Source organism: Notothenia rossii, assembly GCF_949606895.1.
Source record: "Notothenia rossii genome assembly, chromosome: 9".
NCBI lineage: Eukaryota > Metazoa > Chordata > Actinopteri > Perciformes > Nototheniidae > Notothenia > Notothenia rossii.
In genome coordinates, this window is record NC_136907.1 from 61,173,409 (window position 1) to 61,192,655 (window position 19,247).

General features: G+C 41.2%; 2 protein-coding genes across 2 annotated transcripts; one reads left to right on the top strand and one right to left on the bottom strand.

The window, feature by feature from the left end:
- The first annotated feature begins 888 nt into the window (after positions 1–888).
- On the top strand, positions 889–8,118 carry LOC307019587 (uncharacterized protein). Its single transcript, XM_079650594.1, has 13 exons — positions 889–1,282; positions 2,025–2,171; positions 2,305–2,362; positions 2,818–2,890; positions 3,145–3,248; positions 3,561–3,650; positions 3,926–3,997; positions 4,105–4,167; positions 4,260–4,359; positions 4,683–4,784; positions 5,252–5,354; positions 6,171–6,263; positions 6,954–8,118. The coding sequence occupies exons 1-13, from the start codon at positions 1,191–1,193 to the stop codon at positions 6,967–6,969; spliced, it is 1,113 nt and encodes a 370-aa protein (XP_079506720.1). The 5' UTR covers positions 889–1,190; the 3' UTR covers positions 6,970–8,118.
- A 3,306-nt stretch (positions 8,119–11,424) lies between these two features.
- On the bottom strand, positions 11,425–19,114 carry LOC307020843 (alpha/beta hydrolase domain-containing protein 17A-like). Its single transcript, XM_079652443.1, has 6 exons — positions 18,919–19,114; positions 18,262–18,345; positions 17,344–17,870; positions 16,947–17,141; positions 15,532–15,711; positions 11,425–14,940 (listed from the first exon to the last, which is right to left on the bottom strand). Exons 3-6 carry the CDS (start codon positions 17,865–17,867, stop codon positions 14,715–14,717), a joined length of 1,125 nt encoding a protein of 374 aa, XP_079508569.1. The 5' UTR covers positions 17,868–17,870; positions 18,262–18,345; positions 18,919–19,114; the 3' UTR covers positions 11,425–14,714.
- Positions 19,115–19,247: the final 133 nt, after the last annotated feature.

The following is a 19,247-nucleotide window of genomic DNA, read 5'->3' on the forward strand; positions in this document are numbered from 1 at the left end:
GCGGATCATCGATTTTTACTTTGAGCTTGTCCTTAAATATAAAGGTATAACATCAGTGCTTGGCAATAGGCACGGGTTTCACATAAGTGAAAGACACCTCAAGAGAACGCTCAGAGCGAGGGGACATGTTTATTGACAGATTCGAATTTCGCGGGTCAATAACTCATGAACATAACGTTGTAAAATACAAACAACATGACTTTACAATCATAGCAAGGAAGACAACAAGCTACAGAGTCGGAATATCAGAACAGTTCGATACGCGCCATCATCCGAGCTAAACTTCAAGAATTGAATTTGTTTCTCTCCAACGGCCCGTCCACATGGCGGGGTGCGTTGAAGCTTCAACGCTTTTGCCCATTCACTTTGAATGGGGTGACGTCACACTTTGCCGAACTGCATTGTGGGAGCGTTGCTTCGCTTTGCTCGCATTGCTCGCTTCAAAACTTTTGAAGCTTCGGCTGAAGCGTCAGCCAATCAAATCATATGCCAGTACAAGCTCTAGCCAATCAAACCGCGTGCTTGTGTGTCCGGGGCGGGAGATTCATGTGATTGGTTGTTGGTCGAGTTTCAGACAAGCTCACCGGCAAGCTTCAACGCACGCAGCTGTGTGGACGCTGCGTAAGGTGTGCATGCTAAGAAGTCTGAGCATGTGATGCATTTATTTCATGTATCCTTGTTTGCCAAGGACCAAGCTTATTTCAAAGTTTCAAAGCATTTTGAATGAAAGTTTGTGGATTTATGTTTTTGCTTGGTCATGCCGTGTGATACATCAGAGCATCATTCCTCCTGTGATCTGTATCTGTGCAGGCTGAGCAGGTTAGCTGTCAGGAGACATTGTTGTGGCTGTGATGATGCTCTCTGCATACCTCTGGGCATGTGTTTACAGGTGTGCGTCTGTGTGTCAAGAGGTCAGGGTAAGTAGCACCACCCATAGCACCTTTCCATGAGGAACAAAAAAGGTGAGGCCTCTTAGCCATACCTTCATCGATTGGTTAAGTTTCTGTGAGAATCCCCACCCCTCACAGCTGATTGGTAGACTTAACAGTAGGAGGCCATTCTTAAAAGTAGGCTGTCATCACCTTTTGTTTCTTTACTCATAGGAAACAAAGCTTAGAATCTCACTTCAATTCGTTTTGAAAAGAGGGAGAGGCAAAGACAATAGGGAAAGTATTTCACTGCGTCTGTGCATGTGTTTGAATCTGTGCAAGTGTGCAAGTTGGAAGTATTTATCTTGCACCATGAGTCTTAAAGACAGGCGTTTCTCACTGGACAGCTCTGCGTGAGTACATACATATTTTTCCCTATCTTGCTCTTATTATTTTATGTTCCTTCAGTCCCTTTTGTGTTGTTCCAAAGGGAAACACTTCTCTTGTACTTTGTTCAAGCTGTCCTCAATTCTTTGTAGAATATTTGTATATATATAAATATATACACTTTAAGCACCAGCCGTGCACACTGATATCTCCAGTGAAAGTAGCTGCTGGTTTACAAAAGGGAAACCACTCTCTGGAGATCCCTGCTGTTGCTGTGAGACTGCAGATTAACTTCACTTCTAAACAGATGACAATTAGCCCAGGCATTGGCAGAAAGTCAATACAGCTGGTATTAAAAAAAAAGAAGTTTGGACTTTGGAGCTAGTTTAACTTTGATATAAAATAACTTCTCAAACTGAGATAGTAGATTGGATGTAGAAACAAACAAGAACAGTTTATTCACTTCTTCTACCATTGTACTCTGTTACACTCTGTGGATGTGTTATGTCATTATTTCTATTATATCTGTGGAAATTGACTGCATTTACTGTGGAAGATCAGACTCTACCTGATGAAAACAGTGTGAGTGAACATTAGGATATGTTTACCATCATTCTGCAAGGGTTGTTATCTCTGTGAAGTCTGAAAAACCAACATGTGTACCCATTTGCGTTTTATCTTTATTTTATGTTCTATGTTTGTTCCACCTGTGTGCGTCACATAAAAGCTGCATCTGTCTGACATTTAACTCCTGCTCTCCTGGGACAGTAACCTGGACAAATTGGGTCTCCTTGGCGGAAGAAGAGGCAGCAACAGGTTTAGCAGTAAGAAATCTAGCCACAGCTACACTCGGTATGAGGCCCCACTGGACATCCAGGAGCTAAAACACAGCATCAACTCCAACATGTACATCAGGTATATTCTGCTTTCAAGTAACACTACTCACGGATTAAGAGCAAATCGTAAATGTTATACTTGTAACTCGAAAAAGTCCTGTTATGTTATCTGATTTTTTGTTTTGGTGCATGTTTCCTGTTTGTGTCATCAGGGATCCTATCACAGAAGAGGATAACATCGATCGAACAGATGGCTTTATCAGCAACATTGTAAGTCCGCTTCACATCCTTCTTCTTCCTGTTGCCTGCAACAACCATGTTTTATATACACATGTTACAATATACTAACTGGAACATAAGCAAGGTTAAGATCCTGAAAAGATACCACTGTTTTGCACTCACTGCTTAGAAAGGGAAGGATGAGCAGAGGGTTGCAATCTGCAACCTCACCACTAAATGTCACTAAGTCATACCTGTACATTCAAATCCACTTTACATTACAAGCATTGTGCCAAACAGCAGACGGACACAGAGACAGACAGATAACGTAGCTAGACATGCAAATGAGCAATTACTCACAAGTTTGCCATATCAACTACAGAGCTGATGATATGTCACTGTCAACTTGTTTTCGCTGCTACTAAGTAGGGATTTAAAACACCAAACCTGCTTGTTATACTGTTTTTTATTCACATACATCCCTCACTGCAAATTTTTCCCCACAGAGCTTCCTGAAGCACAACAAAACCTTCCACAAAATGTTCCCAGACATCCCTGAGAAGGAGAACCTTACACACAGTGAGTCTGTTACTTGTTCCTGGATATTGATTATGGAAATTACATCACGCTGTGACCTTTTTTCACTTTGTCCCCGCTGTGTGATTAAGTGCTGGCCCATACTTTGTTTGCCAAGTGATGCACGAAGAATGGGAAACTGAAACACTTTAGTACATGATTCTGCAGGCATGTCGGTTGTCAAGGTGACACTGCTGGGTTGTTTTTAAATTGGAGAAACACTTATCTTTCTACAAATATCTTTGTGTCTATTGTAGCATTCTCCTGTGCCTTGCAGAAGGAGGTGCTGTATCATGGAAAACTCTATGTATCTGAGAACTATGTGTGTTTCCACTCGTCAGTGCTGCTCAAAGAAACCAAGGTAACGTGCTCAGACTTATTTAAATATAGCGTTATTCACACGTTAACACTGAACTGTCCTAAAAATGGTGGCACCACTTGGGTTTTCTGAATTTGTTCACGAAAAAGTCAGTCCAATTAAGACAACATGTGTTTAATTTTGAGTAATATTTCACTGTTGTAGAAGGAACAGTCAACATTAACATTTGTTATCCTGGGAATTACCATAATCATCCATAGTTCAGGTCAACCAGAGATTAGGTTTTAAAACAACTGCAATGTCCTCTTTAAGGCTGTAAAGGCAACAAGAATCAAATATGTCTACATATTGCAGGTTGTGATTCCTGCGTCGAGCGTCTCTAGGATAAAGAAACACAACTCAGGTTTATCCATGTTGTCTATCCAAACTGCTGATGGAGATAAGGTCAGCATACACACTTTAACATATACATCTGTCTTTTATTATTTTGCTTCACTTTCTTTCTTTATTGCAATTTTGAGCTATACAAATATAGTTTTTTTTACAGATGTAAAGTTGATTGTGCAGTTGAAAGTTAGATGGAAGCCAATAAGACAGCTAAATATGAAATGTAAAAATGATTTAGTAAGCAAAAATGCTAATTAACATCTGTAGTCCTAACATAATTCCGTTTGCGCCATGATTAACCCTTTCTCCTGCCTCTTTGTCTTCTTTTTTAGTGCACCTTTGTGTCTTTGTGGAACCGTGAGATGTGTTATAAACTCCTCCAAACTGTCTGTTCACAGGAACAGGTAGGAACTACTCTAAACCTCCATCATTTCTTACAAAGAATCAAATTAAACCAGTCAAACCTTTCATTTTCAGTTGAAGCTCATGAGTCTGTGTTTGTCTGACACAGGATAAGAACTTGAACGGCAGCCCTCATGTCTCCTCTGCAGATAATGAAGCTGACCATGACGTGGTATGTTCGCTGCTTATCTAATGCAACCAAACAAAGAGTTTCATGATGCACAACAAGTCTTTTACCTTCAGCCTCTCTGTCCTTGTCTACAGGCCTCCGGTTACTCCAGCTTGGAGGACAGCATAGATCTTGATCGTGGCAGCGAGGACAGCATTTATCTCAACAACGACCTTCCTCACATGTCAGGTGAAGGTGAGAAACATATGACAGGGAGAAGTGACGAGTAAACATCACTGGTTGATATTGCTTAGTTTGGCTCTTGTATGTAGCAGAATAATGTTAATCTCCTTCCAATAATGCCATTTTCTATTTAGCATGATGATATTGAAACTGTTCTTAACCGTGCCACTGAATGATACAACGTACTGTATATTGGTGACTTTCAGGATCTACAATCAATCAATCAATCAATGTTTATTTATATAGCCCAATATCACAAATGTTAAATTTGTCTCAGTGGACTTCATAGTTTGTACAGAATATCAGTATGACAATACGACACCCTCTGTCCTTAGACCCTCACATCGTACAAGGAAAAACTTCCAGAGAAAAACCCACAGTTGTCCCTACAAAAGGCAATTCCACCAGTCAGAACAGCACAGAGGGAGATGGCACAGGTGTGTGTAGGGGCCCACACCATTTTTCTTTTGTAATTTCTTCCACTCATTATAATGCACAACTCCAGAAGGAAAAAAAAGAATTCAAACTGACAACCCTTTTTATTTGTATTACATGACTAACACAGAGCAAGGGGAATATCTTATTTGAACATGAATAACAGTAGACATGCTCTCTTTGAGTTTTTGCCTTTATGTAACTAATAATGTTTGTATCTTTTCATGTTTGAAAAGTCCTAACTTAATAAAAAGTCTCATCAACACAGTAGATAAACTATTGCAAAATAAGTGAGGATTACAGAATTCTTCTTGTCTCTTAATACACATAGTGCTTTATTCAAAACGAAACAGAAAAACCTTTTTTTTGACTATGCTGTTAGATAATGTTCAGTCAGTTTATCATCTATTACCCATAGGGTATAATAGACATTGCCAATAAAAAATAACAAACTGATTTCTCTCTCCAGCAGCAGTACAGTGGATTTGGAGGATCGCTGAGAGTGTCGTTCCACTCTTCTTCCTCAGAGAAATCAGGGATCTCAGCGCTCTCTTCTATGTCTTCGTGTTACTGTGAGTATTAATTTTAAACACACACTTAAGATACATTTAGATAGATAGATAGAATGGGAGGGATAAAACCCTCTTTAATGGTCACACATGCAGAGCACACACACAGTGAAATGTGTTCTCTGCATTTAACCCATCCTAGTACCAGGAGTCTAGTACTAGGAGCAGTGGGCAGCTAGTGGGCAGCTATTGTACAGCGCCCGGGGAGCAATGGGAGTGAGGGGGGTGGGGGAGTGTCCAGTGCCTTGCTCAAGGGCACCACGGTCGGCAGGGCAGGAAGTGAACTGGGACCTCACCAAGTAGCAGTCCACACTCCATATTTAGGTCTAGTCGGGGACTGATCATATTATTTTAACTTGTAATTAAGTATTTTTATGATGCGAATTCGCTACTTTTACTGAAGTAAATAATCTCAATAATAGTGTTTAGTAAAACCTATTTAAGGAAAAAGTTAGAAGATGGCCGCTGAGGATCAAGGAACTTTTATTCTTTAAGCTTGGACTTTTAAAGATAACTAATAGGCTCTAAAATAAACATTGTTCAACTAAATATGGATGAACAGAGAAACATTTTGGTAAATTGACTCTCTTGGCCTCAAGCTCTCAGGAGAATAAAATAATTTAATCTTGGAGATATTTATAGAAATGTTATAACACATTGTTCACACAGAATCTATGTACTGTTATCTTTTTGTTAGGCCTCTTAAGTATGAAACCATCTGAGACCGTTTGCTCACTTTCTGCCCACGGTAAAAGTGCATTGTAATTGCATTGTGAGTGTAAATTCCAAGGCATTTACGTCTTTATTGTCTGTTTGCAGGATAATGCTGCTGCTCTTGGCGTCTGGGTACATGGGGCTGAAGATCATCGCTTTGGAAGAGCAGCTGACTCAGCTGTCTTTCCAACACAGAGAGTAAGTAATCACAGAAATACAGAGGCGTGTTCATAGAAAGACCTGGTCTGGAGGGAAAAAAGTCGAGATGGCTCAAACCGGTTTTTAAAACGTTATAATCCATTATACTTAGATCAGATTAGACGCGAAAAGTCGTTCTGCAGGTTCACCACCGCAACGTGGACAAAAGATAAGTGATTAAATCTGAGTCACACGCAAGGAATTACAGCTGAAGGTGTCGGAATGTACTTACTGCTTGAGTATTTCCATTTCCTGCTTCTTACTACATTTCAGAGAAGACCTGTTTTACTTTGACAGATCCAGATTTGCATAAATAAATAATATATTAATTAGATATTAGAATTTTGACTTCAAATAGGTTATAATTAATATAATTATTATAGAATTGGCCACCCAGCACCTATAGCTGCAACATAGAAGCGACTCTGTCAATACTTACTTTGGCAGTTGAAATATATAAATATAGTTTTAAGTTAATATTTTTGCACTTTTACCTAAATGATGTTTACATCTCTATGCTTAAAGCCACTATGATAACTTAACCAGGCCTATATTGCTGATCAAAACCGATTTTACTTTTGTATTATTTAAAGTGAATTGTATTAATATGGTGCTACATAAACTTGGTCAAAGGATTAGTGCTTTCTCCACTGCAGACCTCTCCTCATGCAGCTTCCTCTTTGTTTGCAGGTACCAGCTAACGTAGCCATGAGGCAGGTGACAGACCCTTCCAGGATGTCATGCAGTGCACCCAGGCCCGGTTCTACGGGGGTGCATGGCATGCATTGCACCCCCAGTTGAATGTTATGCACCCTCTATTCAAAAAGAGAAGGGAGCGAAAAATATTATAAATATAACAACAATAATAGAATACAATACAACACAAATTGTGTCAGGTGCGCGTGACCTGCGCCGCTGCACGTGCATCATTTCCAAAGTGCTTCCACGGCAGAGAAACACATCTGTGGATAATAATCATGGATATACGAAAATTGTTCAAGCAACCATCACTAAACGCCAGCAACACTGCATCTACTGCAGACAATAGGCTTGTTTGAGACGCGTTGCGGCTCGCCTCGAAAGTAGACGAGAATAGCCGATCGCAGCCGGGGGAGGTCTCAAAAAGGTCGCCTGAAGTCGGACAGCTCCGAGTCGGCTTCTTCTTCTTCTTCTTCTTCTTCTTCTCTCGGTTTTTTGGCAGATTGCAAACAACTTTAAGGTGCATACCGCCACCTCCGGAGTCGGCTTGACTCGGTTTGCATTTATAAAGAATGCACACATGTGTTTAATTGTTCATGTCAGATATGTACTAAGTAAATACATTTGTTCCTGCTCAAGATTAGATTCAACTCTATTGTTATTGCACAGATTACAGGTACTGAGACAACGAAATGCAGTCTAGCTTCTAACCAGGAGTGCAACAAGCAGTAAAGTGAAAAGTAATGTACACAATCTACAGAATAAAAGATAGGGGGGATGCTAGTGGATCGCCGGAGCTGTTATATTAACATTAACATGCTTATTGTAGTTGTAAGTGCACTGCCTTGCGGCCTGTAGCACCGTCCTTGGTGGAGCATATGTGTGGGCGGGACCTGTATTTTACAGGAAAGGAGTGAGCAGAGAGTAGAGTAGTTGTCGATTCTTGTCCTGTTTTCTGTGAATATCTGTCTCACCCTCTCAGACTTTGAGTTGCGCGCGCTACTAAATAGACGTGTTACCATGGAAACCAAACAATGGTGTAGCTGTATTAAAGTCCGAGTGGAAACAGTCGTGTGTAAATCTGATTTTGTCAGAAATCGGGAGAAATGCAGGAGAAATATATGACCCCGGGAGGAAACCGGGAGAGGGCAATGAAATCGAGAGTCTCCCACCCTCCCGATCCCACGAAAATCGGGAGGGTTGACAAGTATGATCGTCACCAAAATAAATAAATAAGTGGCCCGAAAAAGGTTAATGACAAAAAGAATACACATAGCCTTCCTCAGGCAGTGTGTTTGTACCGGGGACAGGAGACACCCCCTTGATGAGAAACTGTAAGAAATGATAGGGGAATCCCTCCGGATTGGAGTCATGACGACTGGATCTGAATTATGTTTTTGTATTTGGCGGTTTGTGTCCCGGCTGTCGATCAGCTGTGCGCAGCGTCTCCACTGCAGCCTGTGCATCTCACCCCCCCCCCCCCCCCCCCCCTCCGCAGCAACTCTATCTCCACCAGTTAAAGGAAATACAACTAATGTGTTGTGTTATATTAGCTGTACAATTTACCACATATGGTGCACTTAGTTTCCATACCTCCTGTGTTTTACGAGCGACTTATCAGTGTTGGCAAACGGCATAAAACACGATTAAACATGCATTAAACATATAGGCTATATAAAACCATGCTCGTATCTACAACCTATAGAAATGCAAAACGGCCAGTTTAGACGTAATTCTGTCCTCCTGCTTACCGCATCATTTATGAGAAAACATTTCATAACATTAAATTAATATATTCGAGGTGGTTTTAAATAACATATCCGTATTTATTTATTTCTCCCAGTTATGTTTTTGTGTGCACTGAGGAGTCTCAAACAGGCGTTTGTTAAATCATTTTGAAATTGGCTTTAATCAATGTTTGAAAATGAATTCTTCATATATGATAGATGAGAGGTAACATTTTATTTATGGTATTATTTCCACATATTTCTCTCCATTCTTCCTTCTGCCAACGGTGTCGCAGTTTCTCGTCTCTCCCGTTTTTGTGGTTAGTGCGTACGCAGTTAGAGTTTGCGTGGAGGACCGCACTTTTTCCCGTCAAGTTAGTATTTTATAAATCGCAAACATTGCGTAGAAACTGCCGTACGCCATATACGCCATTTTTGGAGCGTATATCCCTTTATAAATGAGGCCCCAGGTCACAAAGTCAACCTCACATGATGATGTGATACCAGTTTTCAAGCACAGTAAATATTGTCTTCCCAGAGTTATGGGACCAAGGTGATGATTCAGTAGGCCTCCATGGTTTTAATATTACTTTTGCCTTTCAATGTTTGCCATTTCAAACCATGAGCTGGTTCAAATAATATTTGCCTTGACTTACAATATGTTCTCATTTGTTTTATCAGTAAAGTTTTGAAACGTTTTTGCTTTTCTTTGCCATAGTCCACTTTGGACAGGATGTAATATTTCAGGATTGCACTTTTAACACACTTGAAAGGTTCTCACTTGCTTTGTTTCAAAACATAACAAATGCCATAATCTGTTCATTGGGGACCATAACATCAATGCTATTTTTCATTGCTGTTGCCGGCCACTATTGCTCACGTAAACCTACTACTGCTGCACCCCCTGTAATCTTAGATGCACCCCCAGTCATGTTGTTCTGGAACCGGGCCTGAGTGCAAACATTGATCCCTTTCTAAACAGGCTCCCAAAAGCATCTTAGTTGTTCACAAGCATACAGTTTTTTCGTAGAATTTGCAATATCGTGCACAAACAAATGCTCTCTCAGTGGAGATTGATCTTCTGTGTCATGTTTGCTGGGAAAGCAGGTCAGCAATAAGATGCTTTTGGGATGTCTGAACAGGCCACACGAGGTGCACTACACGGATGACTGACTGTGCTGGCAGAGAAGCACCAGGCCAATATTTCTGTTAGAGGAGCACACTTATTCTGTGCTGACATATCAAAAACTGCAGTGAGGCTCTCCTGCACGGAGCCATATGGAGAGAGCCTGCTGAAGTCATGTTTGTTTCCTGGCCGGTGAACTCGCTGAGCTCAGCGAGCTGCAGTTGCATGAGTCTTGGCCGCAGTTTTTCTGGATCAACACAACCTGCAGCAGCGGGAACAAACACAGTGAAACAAGCACTTTATTTTTGCTTGGTATTAAATGTTTTTTATTTTATGACATGATAGTTCACATTAGCTTCGTTCACACCGTGTACTTTGCAGTACTTAGTGCCGGCACTTATTACCCCAGGGCACTAAGTACCAATCGCGTTCACACGGGAGTACTTTTCCCTAAGGGAAGGTGACGCAAATGAGTCGCCGACGTCACTTCGTCTTCTTCTGCTTTGGGTTTACTGGCAGGCTGCAAACAACTTCACGGCGTATACTGCCACCCGGAGTCCCCGGCCGGAAGTCCCCGGAGTTGGGGACTGGCTTCAGTAGCTTCTACCAGCCAATCAGAACTGGGGTACTTTTTCCCCCCAGGATAGTACCACCTCTCTAGCAGCCAGGCACTACAAATGGGGGTAAAAGTTCCCGGCAGTACTCTTTTTGGTGTGAACGCAACATTAGGGGTACTAACGGAACTAAAGGGGAAAAGTACTTCGGTGTGAACGCGGGCTAATGTGTACATTCACTACTGGAATCTAGTGACATGTTTCAGAATGAAGACTGTTAGTGACAAGAATCCGCCAGCAGAGGGCAGTCACTCCCATTAAACTCCACTGTGAAGCACCAAGGCAGGATTTCACTTGCACTTATACATTCAGGCACTGATATTTCTTTTAAGAACAGTTTTTATAAAAAACTTTGCTCTGGAATTGTTGCCATATCAGTCCTGTTGATAGATGTTTAAAAATATGTGATTCGAGAAATATTTGGTTACATAAGGGAAAGGAGGTGGGCTCTAACATTGTGTGATTTGAAAAAAATATCCAACGTGTAATGTTTAATTCTGAAAATAATTTTGAACTATTCCCATACAATATTGTCAAAGAGGGTGTATACAGGATTTTAATAACTGTATTTTATAGCTGTGTATATATGTATCTATTCCATCTGTGAAGATATGTTTTTAGTAATGATTATAGTATATTGTGATTTTAAACCCAATCTCACTTCTGTGTCAAATATTGCAAAAGCTTGTATATTGTGTCTACCAGATGTCCATACTTATGAATGTATGCACTGTACAAAAAAGGTTGTTTTAAAAACAAAAGTCAGTTTCACGTTTTTGTACATAAGTGATCTTTTTTATTATTTTGTTGTCCATAAAAAGGTCAAGATTCAGTCCCATTAATTCATATCATTACATCATATTCTCAGTTCAAAAAAGCAACATAAAATTACAAATAATAAAACAGAATAGAATAGGTAAGTACAGTAACCATATAAACAGCCCACTAATATTGTCTAGCCCCTCCCCCCACCCTCCCCCCTAGCACTGCCCTGCTTGAACTCTAGCACAAAACTCATAACAATACATCAGTTAGTATCAGCAATAAAAAAATTCAAATAAAAGTCCCGTTTTTTTTTTAAAGCGCTTCAATGTTCCAATGCCATGAGTTCAGCTTTAACCTCACATAGAATACATAATAGAGATAACGTCCCACTTGCTCTGCAAAACACAATAGACATGCATACAGTTTTCACTGTTCAACCCCCCCACCCCCATCAATACACATTCAGGGCCAGAGGATACAATATATAATAGTGGTGCATCAATAAAACGGCGAGTCTCCGCCCCGTTTCTTGAACCCCATGAATGAAAGGTGGATCCAGTGGTTTCCCTGATAACACGCCCGGTCCAGGAAAGAAACTGATGCCTACTTCTGCTTCCAGAGAGAGGCCATAACTCTCAGTTTCTTCTGACAGCTCAGATCCCTTGTCCACGATGGTAACAGTTTTCCATTATTTAAATATCGAAGACACAAAGTACAGGATGAGAATGAAAAGATTCCCTGTTCGAAGTGATGACAGGAAGCGAGTGGCCTTCACTAAGAACCACTTGTACTCCCACAATGGAGTAATCAGATCAGTGCTAGTTCAGTACATGTTCCCTTAAAAAAACCGCAGCTACTACCACTGAAACTGATGCGTCTCCTATGCAGCAGATACCTTGTGTAGATCTGAAAATGCGGCGCAAGCCTGCGACCGTTGGGACCAGACCAGTACTTTTTTCCGTCTAAACACAGGGTCTTTTACTAGTTATGATGCGAGTATTCTTAATGCTGGCCTGTAAAAGACAGTCAATAATAATAATGAAGACACACAAACTTACATTTTATACCCTTATTACACTTTGGATGCTTTGTACAATAGTGCTGAACTTAAGACCTGCTTTTGTCATGCTTGATCTGATATAAATGTGTAAATGTACTGTATACTACAGTACATGAACTGTGTGTGTGTGTGTGTGTGTGTGTGTGTGTGTGTGTGTGTGTGTGTGTGTGTGTGTTGATGATGTGCAAAGGTGTGTGTGGTGGAACCTGCACCACACCAACAGTGAGAGGCTCAAATTATGGCTTGTGTCAGACATGAAGCGTGCTGCCACCCATAAGAGAGCTCCTGAACATTTAGGGCCACAGAGGTTACACAGAGCTATTAGTAGGCGTGATGTCCCGTCCTGGCACCTGACCCTAAACGCATCGTTAGTCCTAACATCTACATGCATGGTTCTGAGACAGACCGTCCACGGCCCCACACTACATCAAACAAGTTTGGATTAATTACATCAAGACAAAAACGTTAGAAACAAATGTGCATTATGAACGGGAGGCGGACTAACCCTGGTGACGAGAGCTACCGGAGCAAGAAATGGAAAACAAAACTGTGCTGTAAGACTACAAGTTAACCAGCAACACACATAAGATATTCTGGTGGAGCAAAATATTATTCTGAATAAATCACACTTAATCCTCATTAGTTTGGTTACCTCCGCAGCTACTTTTATCTCCTTAAACCGTTAGAAATCTAGCCAGAACACCAATCTCTAAAAGGGTACGGTCACCAAAAGAGACTATAATTATCCACACACCTCCACAGTGGCACTTCAGACTTAACGGTAGAGTTAACAATTCTGGAAACATACTTATTTGCTCTATTGCCGAGGGTTAGATGAGAAGATTGATTCGACTCATGTGTCATGTAAATACGCTTAAGGTCAAAGGTCGTTAGCTTAGCATAAAGTCATGAAACTGGATGAAAGAGCTAGCCTGGCACTGTACAAATGTAACAAAATCCACCTGCCAGCACCTCACAAATTAATAAATAAACATGCGGTATCTTGTTAGTGTAATCCACAACAACAAAAATGAAATGTTGCTGTATGCGAGGTTATGTGCACGACGATTTCTTGTCCGAGTAAGCAGAGTGGTATAAATCTTCTCATCTAATTTCAGCAACAAACAGAATATCTAACTATAACTTCATACTTGACATTCATCCTGCTGTTACCAAGTCAGCGCTGTCTGTCCAACCTTTAAACGTCACACATTAGTAAATGCTGAAGGGCTACAGCCTTCTTTTTAAAGCCAAACCATCTAAATGGGACATGGAAATGACTAAATTATCCTTCACTTCTATATGTGTTCTAAAATGCCAGATGCGCTATCAATGTGGCTCTAAAAGACCCGTTTCCATTTATACCACACCGACGTCTCTATCACAAATATGAGGGACCTGATGGGGGGGAAATCAATACAGGAAGTAATTCCCTGTACGGTTCTGCTGCAATTCTGTGAACAGGTAAAGGCAAAAACTACAGCACAGCCATGAAATAAAGTGGAAGCCATTCTGGGATCTTTTCAGTCAGAAATTAGGGAGAGGAAAGTATGCGAAACCCAACAGCCATATAAGCCATGCCAGTATTCCAGACTAGTCCTTTTGTTTCTCCGTAACTGACACCAAAGGGAAGGAGATGGACCCGCAAACCACAGAAATAGAAGTGGGTTAGTGTTAGCTGGACAACAACTTGGGAAATGCCCTGGCAGTCACATGGGTGTCCATTAAAAAGGTAAACAGGAAGTGGGGGGGTGGGAAGGGGGGGGGCACATGCTTGACCAGTGTTTGTCCACTGCAGAGAGAACTGGTCAAGCTGTGGAGGTATTCTTCATACACACACGCAACAAAAAAAACATCAAATTGATAAGTCTCAATAAGCCTCCTCCACCTGTCCAAGTCATCAGGATGTCCTTCATTTCTTTCAGCACTGCTTCTCTCACACACACACACACACACACACACACACACACTCTCACACACACAAACATGTCCATGGAGATATGAATAAACACTCAACCCTTATATCCATGACTCATTCATTCAGTAACACGTTATAATAAAAAATTACATCTGTGTGCCTTTCTGGACAAAGCACATTGTTGTTACTTCCCAATTCATGCTAGTGACTCCTTTCAAAGCTGTAATTCATAAATGCCCCCAAGATAAAAAAAACTGATTTGTGAATTTGTTCAATCTTGGTTCTTGTTTTTAGCGTTTCACCACCTAGCTACTGATATATTTAAAAGCGTTTTCACCCGAACAGGAAATAATTTAAACATATGTTGTGTTGAAAATTAACTTAAAAGGTGTGCTGCTTCAAAGACACACAGATGTGACAAAATATCACACACCGTTTTAGGTCAACTTCTCACACATACTTTGCAAACATGCCGACATTCACACACATACACACACACACAATCTCATTCACACGAGCACAGAGAGGCTGCCGCTTGTTTTTCAGGCGTGTTGCGCAGCCAGGTCCTGGTTGATGAAGCGCCGTAGCCTCTCCAGGTACTGACTGTAAAGCTCAATGTCGTTGTGCCCGGCTCCCTCCACCCAAAGGGGCTCCACGGCCTTGGGGCAGCGCTCAAACAGGGCCAAGCCGTGAGAGAAGTCGATCACCTCGTCTTCTGTACCGTGGATGATGAGCACTGGAGACGGGATCTTTGACACTTTCTCTATGCTGCAGGAGAAATTAATGAGGCTATTATTATTGTTATTATTATATTATATTATTATACATTTGAGAAAAAGGGGTATTTTTCAGTATTGACCATCAATGACATAGATTGCATGTCTACTTAACTGCTCAAATCTGTCTTTTCATATGTATAAAAACAGAAATACATCCTGATATATCAAACTATCCAGAAATGTTATTTTAAAAAAATGGTCTAGATAAAATATCCAATGGGAAGATGTGTTTTTGGCTAATCAAGCCTGACTACGGTAATCAAGGTTCCTCGTCACATTTGCAGCAAAAAACCCAGAGTAGCTGTTGCCAAGGCAACCAAATGGGGATCCAAATAAACAAAGTCTTGTTAACCTATTATTACCGTCAAGCAGACCTACTCAGTGATATGCAACATTTTCCTCAGTGATACAACAAAAGGGATTTATATTGCCTCACAATATATCTCCTCGATACCCAACCTTTCTCCTTCTCCAGATACGTATCAGACACGTGTATGCACATTTTCATATTTCTTTTGAAAGCGATACATTGTGACTTTCCGAGTTTCCTACTTAAAACAGCTCTTAAGGAAACACTTACTTAGGGAAGGCATCGAAGCAGTATGTTTTCTTGGTGTCGGGGAAAGCCACTCTCATGCCCGAGGTAAGAGGGGAGTGGAGGACAACAGCTGCACACTCAAACCGTGACGCCAGGTCCACTGTGGGTACCGTGCCGATGCTCTGTCCGTACAGGATGATATTCTCAGGGCTGATGCCATAGCTGAGAGAACACAGACACACATAAACATTTCAGTACAGAACAATAAACAAGATGAAGGACTCATGTGTGCTGTAAATATTTCCATATGCAGATGAGTGCAGTATCTCTTTCAGAGTGTGTTTCCTGTAGAAGAAAGCAGTTGGATAGCTGTTTGGATAAACAGACAATTGTATTAAAAGATATTTAAAAATCAATATTAGTTAAAGCGTACTCTATATTAAGAATATTTTTGCCACTTAAGCTTGCCGTAAGACAGCTCTTTTCTGCTGAATACTGAAGCTGTTATATATTAAAAAAACAGCAATTTGACCCGACAAAACACAGAAGTTGCTTATCTAACACTGAATTGATTGGGTACATTTTCTTACTGTGTGACTTCGGTGGATCTAAACTAAACTTTAAAAACATTATAGTCCCACAATAACACAAAAAATGAACCAATGGAGGCAGCGAGAGATTAGCAACTTCCATGTTGTGCTTAAAATAATGTTTTTGGCGAAGGAGTCTGGTGATTATGTTCCCTGTCGGAAAGGGCTGTCAAACAGTAGTGGAAAAATATTCTAAGACTAGCTTACACTTAAAATGATATGGATTTTGTTTATGTTGCTTAATTATGTTGACCCCGTCCATAGCACTATATTGCTTTACTTCTGGGCCATGATTACAATCTGCTTCTCTAAACTTGGGCCGCGGCAATCACCATATACTTTACCCTGACTGCGGAACTACCTCACACAACCCCAGTTCCACAAATCTGTAAGTAGGGACTCAGTGAGGAAATTCAAATTGAGTTATAACACCAATGTTTGTAGTTTTAAATTTGTCATTGGCCTCAAAGTTTTACTGTGATTCCTCGTGGGAATAATATGTGTGTGCTGACATGAGGCTCATTAACCATGCTGGCAGCAGATAAACAAGAGGAATAATTCTCCAACTTTCAGATGCAGTGGCTTCATGCAGAGCACAGTTTGAAACAGCCAATCATTAGCCTGATAGATACAAAGCCATTACTTTGCTTTGATTTGAGTTGATGGTAGTCAGAGTAGGGGTACTGTGGTCAGCAGGGAGAAAGTTTGTATATAAATCAGCCAACCAAAAGTTCACAAAAAGTAACTGGCCAGAGATGCAAGTTCCCCATGCGTTTTTATCCAACAAAGACACTTTAACTGGCATCTGGTGCTGGTTGGCTGCTCATTTCGGGTTCTGTGTAGATGGGAATGGTTTCTGTTGCTTACCGGGAGCGCAGGGCGTGCCAGGCAGCATCAATGTCAGCATATAGGTTCTTCTCAGAAGGCTTTCCAGTGCTAACACCGTAGCCTGAGTAATCGTAGGAAAAGATGTTGCAGTTGATGCGTGTGCCTAAGCCGATGTAGAAGCTGCTCATCTGGCCCAGGTCTACTGCATTGCCATGGGAAAACAACACTGTAAACCTAAGAGAAAAAGGGAGAAGAAAAAAGAAGAAAGTGAAGCAGCTGGCTGAGGCTAAGAAGGGAAAATGCTGAACTGGACCTCAAGTTGATAGAAATACATTATGTTTTATGAGCAAAATATATTTGTAATTTGTTCAAACAAAGACGGCCAGAAAGATACAGGGTTATCTTTAAGTCTTCAGTCTCAAGGAAGGGGTCTCACCTGGCATTTGGGGCGCAGCGAATGTACATGCAGCCCACCCTGTTCCCTCGGCTAGATCTGGTCAAGAATACATCCGTCAGATCCAGCTCTCTCTGTGAATACTGGAACTCCGCTCTCTCTGTGAGATGAAGCTTCCACTTGCCCTCACTCCAACCACTGCCGCCAACCCCTCCTCCAGCACCACTTGCTCCTGCAGCACCTGCCGCACTTCCAGCAGCAGCAGCAGGTCCAGCAGCAGCAGGTCCAGTAGCAGCAGGTCCAGCAGCAGCAGGTCCAGCAGTTGCTCCTTTGTCACTTCCACTACCAGTGCCCACCCGGGAACGCAGGCCTGGGGCTCCGAGAGAAGGCTGAGTAGCCCCAGAAACAGACCCAGGAGCAGTTGCAGCTCCAGTGCTTGGATCTGGGTCAGGGAGAAGGGCGTAGGTGGGCTCTGGAGGGAGGAAAGCTAGTTTGGCTGCAATGCGGCTGGGGCAAGGGGGGCAGCAGAACAGACCGCATAGTTCTCTAATGGACAGACCGTTCATCTTCTGGTGGAAAAAATGAACATGGTAGGCAGAGTAATTAGGTGGCAGCAAAATGACACATGGAGAGTAAAAAGACAAACCGTCCACTATCGTCAGAATAACATTTCAGTGAAATGTATCTTTCTAAGTTTAAGGGGAAATCAAGCAGTGGCACTATATCGATAGCAAAGGCCAAATATGTATAGATGAGGAAAATGTTTAAATGATGTGTAGTCACCTCAGCAGGTGGCTCATTGGTTTATCACATCCTATGTTTGCTTTTCAATCATTTATTAGAAGGTCAAGTCAGGGGAAGCAATTTTTTTTCTTTTTTTAAGTAAGATTTTTTTTTAAAAAGCATCTTAGAATCATTTCTTAGCTGAAACCCTTCACACACACCCTGTTGTATATGTACCTGGATTCAGAAATCCGTGAGTTTTGATATGAACTGGCACAACGGTGCCAAGGTCTTCTGGTCTAGTCACTGCGCCAGCAAGGTCTTGATAAGAAGAAATAATAACAAGCAAAAAAAGGCTCAACAGACATCAAGCAACAACATCACAATGTATAGTCACAAATGCATCACCGGCTCGTTAGGGACAGTCAGTTGTTATTGTCATCATTGTACAGCTTCTGTTAATAACTAGCGTTCATGTGTGCAGAAGTGATCTATATATATACATATATTTACGTTGCTGAAATCTTATTGTGAGACTACAGGGATTCAGATGCCCTAATGTGATGGTGGACACAGGTGACTAATTATAACACCCCCTCAAAACAGATACAGGGAGCGACTGATATGCTAATGGTAGCTACATGGTTAACAACGATATTAACCTCTAACGTTAGCCAGTGATGGGGGAACATTACGGGAGCAGTGTTTTAGCGAAGCATTACATACAACTGGAAATGCAAAAAGCCAAAACATAACTGCTTTTATTACACACTAATAACAACACAGGTCAATGCTAACTAACAGATAAATAGTATCAACTATCGTTAGCAGGGTAACCAGCTAGCGGCGGCAGCTAGCATGCTATCCAGGCTAGCCTCAAAGCTAGCTACTTACCGATTCACAGTAGGCAGACAGGCTGCTGTGCTCCTATTCGTACACAGAAGCGGTACAAGGTTTTGGAAATCCTTCCTTTGTCTTGACATGGATGTTTTTTCTCAACTGTACTGACAGATGTCGTTGGGTAGCTAGCTGAAATTCATGGCAACCAGATTTTTTTTGTACTACTGTCCGATTCAACTCGGAAGTGACGTAGGCATAGTCATTTTTCAAAACTTTATTACAATGTACCTTGATGTGATGTATTATGACAATTTATATTGCAATAAAAGGTTACAAAAAATGGGAACATCTTATCAGGGGTTTGCAGACATTTTTCTAACAAC